Source organism: Peromyscus californicus, unplaced genomic scaffold, assembly GCF_007827085.1.
Source record: "Peromyscus californicus insignis strain IS unplaced genomic scaffold, ASM782708v3 Scaffold_3__1_contigs__length_106647218, whole genome shotgun sequence".
NCBI lineage: Eukaryota > Metazoa > Chordata > Mammalia > Rodentia > Cricetidae > Peromyscus > Peromyscus californicus.
In genome coordinates, this window is record NW_026294551.1 from 64,116,631 (window position 1) to 64,130,125 (window position 13,495).

At 51.3% G+C, this 13,495-nt stretch overlaps 1 protein-coding gene across 1 annotated transcript in view; it reads left to right on the forward strand.

The window, feature by feature from the left end:
* Obscn (obscurin, cytoskeletal calmodulin and titin-interacting RhoGEF) overlaps positions 1 to 13,495 on the forward strand; it is a 141,532-nt gene that overhangs the window by 64,913 nt on the left and 63,124 nt on the right. The window contains exons 38-47 of the mRNA XM_052757447.1: positions 2,283 to 2,555; positions 3,014 to 3,280; positions 3,529 to 3,795; positions 3,892 to 4,155; positions 4,462 to 4,725; positions 7,452 to 7,715; positions 8,035 to 8,298; positions 8,814 to 9,077; positions 9,444 to 9,707; positions 10,047 to 10,310. Of these exons, the coding sequence (XP_052613407.1) occupies positions 2,283 to 2,555; positions 3,014 to 3,280; positions 3,529 to 3,795; positions 3,892 to 4,155; positions 4,462 to 4,725; positions 7,452 to 7,715; positions 8,035 to 8,298; positions 8,814 to 9,077; positions 9,444 to 9,707; positions 10,047 to 10,310 (2,655 nt within the window). The remainder of the gene's footprint in view (positions 1 to 2,282; positions 2,556 to 3,013; positions 3,281 to 3,528; positions 3,796 to 3,891; positions 4,156 to 4,461; positions 4,726 to 7,451; positions 7,716 to 8,034; positions 8,299 to 8,813; positions 9,078 to 9,443; positions 9,708 to 10,046; positions 10,311 to 13,495) is intronic.

The window sequence follows — 13,495 nt, forward strand, 5'->3', positions numbered from 1 at the left end:
AGATTTTGATATCTGTGCGGTTCCAGACCAACTCTCCATCAAGACACGGGAGACAGAGGTCGGAGGAGGAGAAGCTGAAGATCATAGCAAGTTCAGGGCTAGCCTGGGGTGCATGAGACCATGTTTCAAAAAAGGAAATCAGTGAAATGTAGACCTTAAGTGTGAACCACACAGATGCCTGTGGGTAGAGTAGAACTGTTCTTTGTGTGACAGCCTATGGCTCAGAGTCCTTCTCTCCGGGCCATCCAGTGTTGGGGCCTTTCGAGTGGAGTCCTACCTCCAAGGCATGTGTGGGTGCAATTGTGTGTACGCAGGACCCATGTCTATCTCCTCCTCCTCCTCCTTCTTTTTCTGCTACTTCCTCCTCCTCCTCTTTTCCCTCTTCTTCCTCTTCTTCTTCTTTCAAGACAGGGTTTTGTAACATGAATTCTATAGTAGATCTTTTAATAAAAAACCCGGAGCCAGATATTGGGGTAAATGCTGAAAGATCAGAGAGACAAAGGAACAAGCCACTGTTAAGTCTCAACTTGCCAACTCCACGAATCCTCTGAAAGCCTGTCAGTCCTCAGCCGAAAGGCCTCCGTCGAAAAAGCTTCAGCCAAAAAGCTTTAGTTCCTGACTCCTCACGCCTTATATACCTTTCTCCGTCCAGCTCTATCACTTCCTTCTTAGTGCTGGCATTAAAGGCATGTGATTCCCAAGTACTTGGATTAAAGGTGTGTGCCATCACTGCCTGGCTGTTTCTCTCCTAGACTGAGTCAATCTCATGTAGTCCAGGGTGGCTTTGAACTCATAGAGGTCCAGATGGAGCTCTACCTCCTGAGTGCTAGGATTAAAGGTGTGTGCCACCACTGCCTGGCCTCTGTGTTTAATCTAGTGGCTTGCTCTGTTTACTGATCTTCAGGCAAATTTTATTAGGATACACAATATATCACCACAGGGTTTCTCTTTGTGTAACAGCTCTGACTGTCCTGGAACTCAATTTATAGACCAGGCTGGCCTCAAACTCACAGAGATCTGCCTGGCTCTGCCTCCTGAGTGCTGGGATTAAAGGTGTGTGCCACCACCGGCAACTCTACCATTTTTAATTCAACAACAACAAACTATTTCTAGGAGTTTACATATTCTATCACATGTGTGTGTGTCTGGATGTAAGTATGTTCATGTGAGTGTAGATCCCTGAGGAGGTTAGAAGCTTTATATTTTCTGGAGCTAGAGTTGCAGGTGGGTATGAGCCCTCTGATGTAGGTGCTAGAAATCAAACTTGGATCTTCTTGAAGAGCAGTACATCTTTTTAACTACCAAGCCACCCTCCAGCCCTCAATTTAAATGTTTGTTTGTTTCTTTGTTTTTCAACACAGGTTTCTCTGTGTAGTTTTGGTGCCTGTCCTGGATCTCACTCTGTAGACCAGGCTGGCCTCAAACTCACAGAGATCCGCCTGGGTCTGCCTCCCGAGTACTGGGATTAAAGGCGTGCGCCACCACTGCCTGGCACCCTCAATTTAAATTTCAATGTAGACACAATTCTCTGTATTATTTCAATCTATTCAATCAACACCCGTTTGTATCTACCTGTGAGACACAGTGTGATAACTGGGGATGCATTGGCAGCATGTAGTGATCTGATCAGGCTCCCGGGCACTTCCATACTTGAGTAGTCATCATGTCTGTATGCTGTGAGACTTGAAGCTTTCCCTTGTGGTCTTTGAAATGTAAGTGGGCTAAACCAGGCACAGGGAGGCAGATACCACAAATTCTTCACGTTTGTGGATGCTGAAAACTCCATCTCACAGAACCGGAGAGGAGAATGGAAAGGACCGGGTGGAGGGGGGATGGGAAGGCTGGAGTCGGTTGAGTCTCTACAGCAGAGTGGGGGTAACTGTCACCTCTTTTGCACCCACCGTTCATCTGTCAATGTGAGATTGACTGTAGTGTGAATTGTGCTGAACTGTGATGAGCATTGCTGGTGTAAGTGGGAGCGGGTAGCCTGTCTGTTGGCAAGCCCAGCTCAGTACGAAGGGCCGGAGAGAGTACATGAACTTCAGTAGGCTGTGGGCCCTCCACCATCTTAGACTTCAGAGGGGGATATAGGTTTGGGGTTCCGATGCTGACCTCCAAAGGACTACATGGCACAGATCTGCTTTCGAGTTTCATTGGCAAGGGGTAAAGCAGACTGCTTGCTTATGGCCTCACCTGGGGCCTTGGGCGAAGCTGTTTCTCTTGGCAGCTAACCCAGCCTGGCCCTAGGCTGCAGGAGCTCTGACGTGACTTTTGCCCAGCAGGCCAGAAAGTGCGCATTACCGAGGACCTAGAGGACACTGCCGTCCAGGAGGGCTCCTCTGCCAAGTTCTGCTGCCGTATCTCCCCTGCTGACTACAGCCCGGTGCACTGGTTCCTGGATAAGACCCCCTTGCACAGCAATGAGCTGAATGAGATCGCTGTGCAGCCTGGAGGCTACCACGTGCTCACCCTGCGGCAGCTGGCACTCAAGGACTCAGGCACTGTCTACTTCGAGGCGGGTGATCAGCGGACCTCAGCTGCCCTGCGGGTGACTGGTGGGTTTTGTGTCTAAGGGCCATCCATGATGGGGACACTGCATGGCCTAGAGGAGCCTTGAAGAGGGGCAGATGACAGCTCTTCCCGAGCTCTGCCTGGTGCACAGAGTGGTCCTGGGGCTCATGGAGAGGCAAGATTAGTTATCAATGGCAAGGGGTTCTCTCATCCCAGGGAGGTAGCCAGTGGCATGGGGGTCTCCCATCTCTAAGAGTTGGTTCAGAAGACTGAGTTGGGTTCTTTCAGTTAGTTTCTGAAGACAGAATTTGTGGGTGATGTGATGTGAGCTGTTTTCCTCCAGGATGGGAACTGCCTTTCTGTCTAGCTCAGCATTTCTATCTGGCTCCAGCGTGAGGGCAAGAGGCTGATACTGATACCATCCATTGCATGGTCCACTGTGTTAGTCCTCTCGTCCGGGTACCACAATCCCAAGTCCCCTTGCCTTTTCTCTATCCCCCAGAGAAGCCGAGCATCTTCTCGCGGCCACTCACGGATGTCACAGTCACAGAAGGCGAGGACTTGACCCTTGTCTGTGAAACCACCACTCTGGATAGCTCTGTGCGCTGGACCAAAGATGGGAAGACCCTGAGGCCCTCTGCACGATGCCAGATGAGCTCTGAAGGCTGTCGGGCCCAGCTGGTCATCATCGGTACCACCCTACAAGATGGTGGGCGATACAAATGTGAGGTTGGCGGAACCTCCAGCAGCTCCATCGTCAGGGTCCATGGTGAGTGCCGGGTGGCCATGTTTGGAGGGTAAGAATAGAAATATTTCCACAGGAGGCAGGCCGCCCCCCAGCAGCTTCTGGTTCCTCTCCTCTGCCTGCTGTGTAGGGCACTTGGCTTCCTTGTGTCTCAGGGTCCCTAGGTCTCCTGACTCCTGCTTGTGGCCCATTCCTGACTTGGCTTTGGTGGACTCCTGGAGGAGGACTGTCTGTAACTATACAACAGCAGTTGTACTTGCTGCTGTTCACAGCTCGGCCCGTGCGGTTCAGGGAGTCCCTGAAGGGTGTGGAGGTGCCAGAGGGCAGGGCTGCCACTCTACGCTGCGTGCTGTCATCCGTGGCTGCGCCTGTGGAGTGGCGTCGTGGAGATGACGTCGTGAAGTCCAGCAGCAAGTACAGCCTTCGCCAAGAGGGGGCTGTGCTGGAGCTGGTCATCCGAGACCTAACGCCCCAGGACAGTGGGCAATATTCATGCGCCTTTGGGGACCAGACAACTTCAGCCACACTCACAGTGAAACGTAAGTGTGCCTCTCCGTACTGTGCTCAGGGTCCGGTGGGAAAGTCACCCGAGTACAGGGGAGTAACGAGGTCTTTTGTCTCTGCACCTGCTGCAGCTGCGTCTGCCCAGTTCGTAGGGAAATTGAGAAACAAGGAGGCCACAGAAGGGACCACGGCCACACTGCGGTGCGAGCTGAGCAAAGAGGCCCCCGTGGAATGGAGGAAGGGGACAGAGACCCTGAGAAACGGGGACAAGTACAGCCTGAAGCAGGATGGAGCAGTGTGTGAACTGCACATCTGTAGCCTGGTTGCGGCAGATGCGGGGGAGTACTTGTGTGTGTGTGGACAGGAGAGGACCTCGGCCACGCTGGCTGTCAAGGGTAAGGACCACACGTGGCTGTGTGGAGCAGGGCTTTACCCGTGAGTTGACCTGGTGCTGTCTGCCCAGCTCCTCCAATGCCTTTTCCTCGTGTTCGTGCACCTTCTGTTCATCCCACTGCTTGAGCCATTGTATGAACCGGGGAATGCAGCATCCGCAGCTGGCTTCCCACTCCTGAGACCTGCGGGGTTCTTCCCGGTTCTCTGCTGTGTCCTGTCTTGTTCCTCATCCTGTCCTGTGTCATGTCCTATCCCACAGCACTCTACAGCAGATCTGACGTTCCAATCCTCCTCACCCCCCCCCCCAGCTCTGCCCGCCCACTTCATCGGAAGGCTCAGAAGCAAGGAGGCCACAGAAGGCGCCATGGTCACGCTGCGGTGTGAGCTGAGCAAGGCTGCCCCTGTGGAGTGGAGGAAGGGAGCCGAGACCCTGAGAGATGGAGACAGATACACCCTGAAACAGGATGGGGCTGTGTGTGAACTGCAGATCCGCAGCCTGGCTACATCAGATGCTGGGGAGTACCTGTGCCTATGTGGGCAGGAAAAGACCTCAGCCACGCTGACCATCAGGGGTAAAGACCACATGTGTTCCTGTGTGCCGGTCCCCCGTGCATGGGTGGCTCTGTGCCTGAGCATCTTTTCTACCCACCTCTCCTGCTTTTCTATGTCTCATCTTCATTCTGTTAGCTGATATTTCTCATACTTGTTGTATGGGACCCACTTTAGATGCTGGAAAACAATGGAGAATCGGGTCTTTCCCAACCCCAGTGTCCTGGTTGGAATGAGTGAGATTTCGTGTGTGTGTGTGTGTGTGTGTGTGTGTGTGTGTGTGTGTGTGTGTGTGTATGGGTGTGTGAAAACAATTACAAAGATGTAATTGTAGGTCCTGGGGGCACACCAGGAAAAGGGGGAGGCAGGAAATGGAGGAATGGCCCACATAGCAGGAATCCAGGAAGGACAGCCTTGACATGTGCCTGAATGAGAAGGTGAGGATTCACCATGTAACTGTCAGGCAAGGTTGAGGGCCACCCCTTAGGAGTCAGATGAAGGTGAGGCCCCACCTCATGGGAGTCAGGGTGAAGGTAAGGGTCTAACATATAGGAGTCGGATGGAGATGAAGGTGTACCCCACGGGTATTAGGCAGAGGTGGGTACCTGATCCATGGGAGTCAGGTGGAGGTGGGGGATTATCTTATGGTGGTGAGAAGAGGTGAAGACAAGTCTATGGGGGTGAGCTTGGCTCTGTCCTCACTGGTCAGTTCTACGTCTTCCCACTGGGGAAGGGATTGATGATCCTGCCTCTGGCCACTCTGTGTTCTGTGTTGTACACGTAGTGTCTGGGGCCCACTTTTGTCTATGGCTCCAGAGGCTAATGGTCTTTGTGCTTGTGTGTCCCCTGCAGTTGTGAACAGTACTTCACAGATAGTTAGAGGCCTGGGGAGGGCATTACAGGGAGTAAGGTCACTTTGTAGTGTGAACAGAACAAGGTGCCTCCCTGGACATTGGGACATTAGGACATCAGAGACAGAGGCACGCACAGATTGAGGCAGATAGAATATACGGAGCCCTGGAGCCTGGCTGTGATGGATCCTAGCAGTCTTCATGTATCCACGGGCAGCAACAGACTTTCCTAGAGTGGCTGGCCTGCTGGCCTGTGCTCCTGAGTCACAGTTGTGTCCAGGGAACTGGGATTCCCGTCTTGGTGTGACTGGTGATATAGTGATGAGTCAGCTCTCTGTCGGGGGTCTTTGGAGGACCCAGGCACCTCCCTGCAGGGAAGCCGATGGAATGCACAGACATTGTTGGAGGACCCTGGGCATCTTGGAGAGTGGAGATGGAATGAAACTCCTGCAAGCGCAAAGCCCTTGGCCTGGCGGGCTCTGCTCTCACATGAAGAACCAACTTGAGGCACTGAAGAGGAAGGCATGGTAAGGCCTGGCCATCTTTGTCCAGGCTCTGGCAGGTGGCTCCCATCCTCTTCACAAGCATTGGAGACACTTGAATGAAAGCCAGCTGCCATGTGGATGGATCACAGTGTCAAAACACAGAGGCCTGGTGCCATCATGCATTCAGACATTCCAAGAAGTGACAGAAGGATGCACCCGAGGCCTGTCCCATGGCTGCAGAGTTAGAAAAAGGTTACAGGAAAACATTCTTTCTATTCCTATCTCCAGGACACACTGTTGATGGCTGAGGTGTAGAAGGTCTTGGCAACCAACTGCTTGCAGAACTGGGTTTATTCCAACAAGGATTAGGCATGATGGATACCTTACTTGGGCCTTTCTAGAGAGTCCTGCATTTTCCAAAGTTACCCCTGGACCATAAAGTCCTGAGGATGCTCTGAGTACATAGAGCTGGGTGTTCAAAGTTCTCAGTCTTGGCCTGGTAGCCAAAGGAAGTCTTTACCTTTTGGCAAACAAGAGCTGGTTTGTCCCTCCTCTTCTCTGTGACCACTTCCCACATGGTAGCCAAGGACAGGCTAATTGTTTCTCCCCTTGTTCAACTGTGGATCTTTACCTCTGCTCTCACACATCAGCGTGTTTGCCTGCACTGTGAAGATGGGGCCAGAGCCCTGTGGCCATCTACTCCAGGCTGAAAAGACTTGTGACTTCTTCCCATCCAGCCAAGCTATTCCTTCTTAAGTCTGTTCTGAGAAGTGGGGTTTTTATGACTTTGAGGGGGGGGTTCTCTCCCAGCATCATCAAAACAAGAGGACAAGAACCACTGGAGGCATTCATGCATGCTGTGACCTAGCAGCCAAGCCATTGAGCATGGAGTTTGCGTGCAGGACAGGGTGGGCACAGAAGACTTGGGGCCAGGGATTCCTCCATTGTAAATGCTTCTCTGTCCAGGTCCTGGGGTCTCTCTCCAGACCTCCTGATCTCGAGGTCCTCTGTGTCTTTGCTGCTTCGCCAGGGTCAGTCTATGTGCTGCCCCGTCTGTGTTCTTTTCCACTCGTGTTTGCACGGTAATCCCTTACAATCTCCAATGTGTGTTTCGTTGTTGAGTGTCACGTTCTGTCTCCAGCATTCTGTAAGATCCTGATGATCTTTGTGTTGTCCCCCCAGCCCCACAAGCCAAACTCATGCGCAGTCTGGGGCCTGTGGGAGCCATAGAATGGACTGTGGCCACGAGACACAGTCTAGACCAAGGGAAGTCCCATCCTCACCTGTGCTTAGTGTGCCCAGCGTGTGGCCTGTGTGCAGCCGGCCTTCCTGTCTTCCCTGGACCATCCACATCCGGGGTCTTCCGTGTTCTCAGAGAGTGTGATTGTGTCTGTGTCTTTCTGACCTCCCTAGCCCTCCCGGCTAAGTTTGTAGAAGGTCTGAAGAATGAAGAAGCCACAGAAGGAACCACGGCTACACTGAGGTGTGAACTGAGCAAGGCAGCTCCTGTGACATGGAAGAAAGGAACAAAGACTTTGCAGACTGGAGACCGATATGACCCGAGGCAGGATGGAGCCGTGTGTAGGCTGCAGATCCGTGGTCTGACCATGGCCGATGCCGGGGAGTACTCATGCGTGTGTGTGCAGGAGAAGACTTCAGCCACGCTCACTGTCAGGGGTAAAGACGGGTGTCTTGGCTTCCTGTTGGTCCTGTCCCTTCCTTCTGTCTTCACACGTGCCACAGCTCCTGTGCCAGCCATCTGTCCTCTCACTGATGTCCTTTGAGTATTTCTCATTTGTTCAAGTGGGTGCTCCTCCTGCTGCCGTACCCACCCCCACGCCCTGCCACAGCTACCTGCGTCCTTCTTATCTGTCTATGAGTTCAGTCGTTCACGCCGTGGCTCTTGAGCAATGTGTGTGGCTCTTTGTGGGTTCCATGTCCACGCAGAGACCTTCAGAGAGCTTCATGTTCTCAGTGATTGTTTGACCCTTTCCAGGCCTGCCTGCCAAATTTATAGAAGATTTGAGGAGCCAAGACGCCACAGAAGGGGCCACAGCCACATTAAGGTGTGAGCTGAGCAAGGCTGCCCCTGTGGAGTGGAGGAAGGGGTCCGAGACCCTGGGAGATGGAGGCAGATACACCCTGAGGCAGGATGGAGCTGTGTGTGAACTGCAGATCTGTGGCCTGGCCGTGGTGGATTCTGGGGAGTACTCATGTGTGTGCGGGCAGGAGAGGACCTCAGCCACACTGAATATTAGTGGTAAAGATGTGTGGCCAATGGGGTCTGTGTCTTGGTGTCTATAGACATGCCGCTTATCTGGCTCGTCCCATATTCTGTCCCTTTGTCTGTGTGTCACCTCCTTTTAGCTGGACAGAGTCCCAACTTTTTGGGAAACTGTATGAAACATCCATGGCTGGCTTCCCTCTACCGTGTGCCAGCATGAGTTAAGTACTGTTTTCTGGTAGATTTCATGTCCCGTTGACATCCAGGCTGAGTCATAGCTGCTGAAGTTCTATAGACAACGTGGTACCCTTGCGTGTTTCTGGTCCCCTCTGACCATCATGCCAGATCTGTGGAAAGGACCATGGTCCTGATATTGAGAGGACACACCATAGAACATAAAATGCATGACCTGTTCTCAGCATAGTAGTCTGTGGCCTGCCCTCAGTGGGGTTCGTGTCTTCTCTGTGCTGTTCATGCCCTGTCCCTGTCATGTCCTGTCCCTGGCATGTGCTCTGAGTGTAACAATCCCTGTACCTTTCTGACATTCTTAGCCATGCCCACCAAGTTCACAGAGTCCCTGAGGAATGAAGAGGCCATGGAAGGCACCATGGTCACGCTGAGGTGCCAAATGAACAAGGCTGCCCCAGTGGAGTGGAGGAAGGGAGAAAAGACCCTCAAAGATGGGGACAGATACATCCTGAGGCAGGATGGGGCCACGTGTGAGCTGCAGATCCATGGCCTGGCTGTGGAAGATGCTGGGGCGTACTCATGCCTGTGTGGGCAGGAGAGGACCTCAGCCACGCTGAGTGTCAAGGGTAAAGAACATGTGTGGCCACCTGAACCTGAGGCTTGTTGTCTCCATGTTGTCTCAATGCTATGTCTGTTCTTCCTATGTGGCACAGCTCCTGTAGTGACCCTGTGGCCGTCTGTCCTGTAACTGGGGTCATCTGGGTATCTCTACCTTCCCTTTCCCAGGTCCAGGAAATATTCTCATGTTCACGTCCATCCCGCCATCCTCTCTACACCTCCCTGGGTTCTTGCCTCCTCCCAATCTGTTCCCTGTCTCACTATTGCTGCCAAATCCTTTGCCAGACAGAATGCATGTTTCCTTGTGTATTCCATGTTCTGTGCAGCGTGTCCTTCCGAGTCCCATGTTCTCAGTGAGCGCTTGGTCCTTTCAGCCCTGCCCACCAGATTCATAGAAGACTTGAGAAGCCAAGAAGCCACGGAAGGCACCATGGTCACGCTGAGGTGCCAGCTGAGCAAGGCTGCCCCTGTGGAGTGGAGGAAGGGATCTGAGAGCCTGAGAGATGGGGTCAGATACAGCCTGAGGCAGGATGGGGCTGTGTGTGAGCTGCAGATCCGTGGCCTGGCTGTGGAAGATGCTGGAGAGTACTCATGCCTGTGTGGGCAGGAGAGGACCTCAGCCACACTGAGTGTCAAGGGTAAAGATCATGTGTGGCCACCTGAACCCGAGGCTTGGTGTCTCTGTGTTATTTCATGGACGCTTCTGTCTCCACATGTGGTTTCCTGTAGTGAGCCTGTGACCATCTATTCTGCACCTTCACTCATCCTGGCGTCTCCACCTGCCCAGATGTTCTTGTGTTCACATCCATGCCACCGCCCTCTCTGCTCCCCACCAGTTTGCATTCCTCACCACCTGCGCCTTCCATTCCATGTTTATATTGTGTTCCTTTGCTAGTGTGTCGTTCTTTGTGAGTTGTGTGTCCTGTGTATGGTGTTCTCCAATTTCATGTTCTCAGTGAGCGCTTGGTCCTTCCCAGCCCTGCCCACCAGATTCATAGAAGGCTTGAGAAGCCAAAAGGCCACGGAAGGCACCATGGTCACACTGAGGTGCCAGCTGAGCAAGGCTGCCCCTGTGGAGTGGAGGAAGGGGTCTGAGAGCCTGGGAGATGGGGACAGATACATCCTGAGGCAGGATGGTGCCACGTGTGAGCTGCAGATCCGTGGCCTGACCGTGGAAGATGCTGGAGAGTACTCATGCGTGTGTGGGCAGGAGAAGACCTCAGCCACGCTGAGTATAGATGGTAATGTCTTTGTGTAGCCACCTGATTGATCTGCTTTCTCCTGTCTCTCCCATGTAAGCTGTGCTCTTCCGGTGCCTCTCAATGGCATCATGTCGTGCACAGACATATATATCTATGTGATACATTCCCCCCCAACCACACTGGGTTAGTCTAGTCTAGAACCTGTTCTAAGACACAGACCCAGAGAAGAATAGCGTGCAGCTTTAAGGGTGGTGCCTGTATATTTCATCAGTGTCCAGTAGGAGATCTGCTGGGGCCACTTGCATCTTGCTAAGGCCTGCAGAGATTTTAGGTCCGTTGGTTCCAGGCACAGAGTTAACGGATGTCTGTTCCTTGATGGACATGCACAGCAATGTGAGGTCCTGGCTGGAGGAGCCAGGCGCACACTGCTGAACTCAGTGAGAGCTTTGAACTGTTCCTTTGAGATGATGCCAGGCTCTGAAGGGTTCCTGTCCTAGTCTGCTCACAATTCTGGAGGCTGGAATTCCTCCGCTGAGGTCTGGCAGTGGTTTTGGTTTTGTTAGTGTTTTCCCTGAAGATGTCTGTCTGCTCCGAGTCTTCACACGGTCATTTCGTGTGTCTCCATCCTGATCTCTTAGATGCACACTAGCCATTTTAGACTTGAGCCTAGCCTGGCCTCGTTTTGACTTAATTATTTCCTTAAGTACTCTTCCTGGAAGTAGAGTGACTCCCTGAAGTACTGGGAAAGTGGGAACTTCAATGTATGAGTCTGGAGGTGGCACACTTTAGCTCATGTATTAGTTACTTTTCTATCGCTGTGATAAAATGCCACGACCAAAGCAATGTAGGGAATTTATCTGAACTTAGGGTTCCTGAGGGCTAAGAGTCATTATGAGAGGGAGACGTGGCAGCCAGCAGTAGGCACGCACGGCAGTGGGAGCAGGAATCTGGGGCTCCAATCTTGAACTGAAAGCAGGAAGTAAAAAGAGGGAACGAGAAATTTTTATGAGTCTTTAAACTCTCAAAGTGACAAACTCCAGCAAAGCCACGCCTTTTAAATCTACCCAAACATTGCCACCAACCAGGAACCACATATTCAAATGTCTGAGACTACAGGGGATCTGTCATTTAAACCACCAGAGCCTGTGACATTCTACCTCCTGGCCTCCTGAAATCTATGTGCTTTTTCCATGTAAAAATGCATCCTTCCAGTCCACACAGCCCGGTGTCTAAGTGTCTCTTCTAAGTGTGAAGTTTTAGATTTCATTCACACTGAGGAACATTTACCTCCTACCTATGAAGCTACAGAACCAGGTAGAACCATGAGGCAGCGCTTCTCAACCCGGGAGTTGTGATCCTACAGATCAGATATTTACATTATGATTCATAACAGTAGGAAAATTACAGCTATGAAGTAGCAACAAAAATAATTTTATGGTTGGGGTCGCCACAACCTGAGGAACTGGATTAAAGGGTCACAGCATTAGGAAGGTTGAGAACCATTGCTCTAGGACAATGGCGGGACAGGCATGTGATAGATGTTCTTACCAAAGGAGGAGGAAATTGGAATGAAGAGATGGGGTATGAGTCCCACCAATCTGAAACAGCACGGTGACTCTACTAGATTTTAAGGCAGGAGAATTCTCTCTGGTTCAACCCCCCTGTCCCCTAGACTGGCCCTCAGAGCCCTGAGTGGAAATGGCTTAGGGTCGAGGAGGAGAGTGCCTTCTCCTCAGCCGATGGTCTTGTGGCCCCTGGTGGCTGTGGCAACCCTGTTGACCTTGATCCACTCTGACAATCACTCTCTTTTTTAAACTTGTTTGCTTTTTGAGACAGGGTCTTGCTATGTAGCCCTGGCTAGCCTGGAGCAATCAGTGTAGAGCAGTCTGGCCTGGAACTTGTGGGGCACCTCCTGCCTCAGCTTCTAAAGTGCTGAGGTTACAGGCACAAGCCACCCCGTGATCATCGCCTTGAAAGGCCACACAAGTGGCAGCTGGTTGGCTCTGTTGTCTCATCAGCTTTGACCACCGTCTTTCTTCCCTTGGGTCTCTGTCCCTTCTAGACTAAGTGGTATTTCACCTGGTATGACATTCTCAATGTCCTTACTTTACTGTGAAGTCACAAGAGTCCTCCACGGCCTTTCCTCTCTAGCTGTGGCTTCTGCAGAGATGACAGGATTGACTACGTCCTGAAGTTCTCTTCAGAACATTCTCATTATTTTTTGGCAGCATGGGTAGGCTGTAAATTCTCTAAATCTTCAATTCCCTTCCCATTTTACTTAGTAGTTCTTTAATTTATCTTTCTATTCTCTCACTCTTACTATAAGCAGAAAGAAGAATCCAGATTATGCCTTCAACACTTTGCCTATAAACCTCCTTAGCTAAATGTCCAATTTCACTGTTTACAAATTCTGCATTCCACAAGACACTAGAACAGAATTTGGCCAAGCTCATTGATGCTGTCAAAAGGGTCACCTTCCTTCTTTCTAGTTTTATTCCTCATTTCTGTCTGAGGCCTTATCAGATGTAGCATTAATATCCCTATTTCTACTAACAGTCCATTCCCAGCCATCTTGATTTTCTCTGATATATACCTCAAAAGTCACCCAGCCTCTAGTCATTACCTGTTACCAGACAGCTCCAGATTCTTAGGTATTTCTTACAATATATTCTCAAACTTGTATTGTTTGGGTGACCATCACAAAGAACAGTAGATCAGGACACTTAAAACAGAGGTTAATTTCTTCCCTGTTTGGAAGGCTGGAGGCCTGTGATCAGATTGTTGGCGGGGTTGGCTCTGTCCAAAGCCTCTCGCTGTCTTCCTCAAGTCTTCACACGGTCATCCTGTCTGTATCCAGACATCTTTCTAAAGATATGATTTCTGCTGGATTAAGCACTTACCTGCAAGACCCCATTTAGCATTTTCCACCTCTTCAAAGGCCAATCTCCAAATACACTTGCTTTCTGAAGTTGTATCAATTAGAAATTTAGTATACATTTGGAGGGGCACAGCCAATTACAAGTATAACCACGGTGAGCTATGATCAGCAGGGAGGACAGCAGGACAGATCAAAGGCTCAAAGGCATGCCTAGGAGTCCCCAGCTGCAGTCTATCAGGGATCAGGAGTCACAAGCTAGGGAGGTGACACCAAAGGGTGGGGTGTGGATCTAGTAGTGTCAGGACAGGAGTGGGATGTGGAGGAGACAGGGCCTTACATAAGCTGT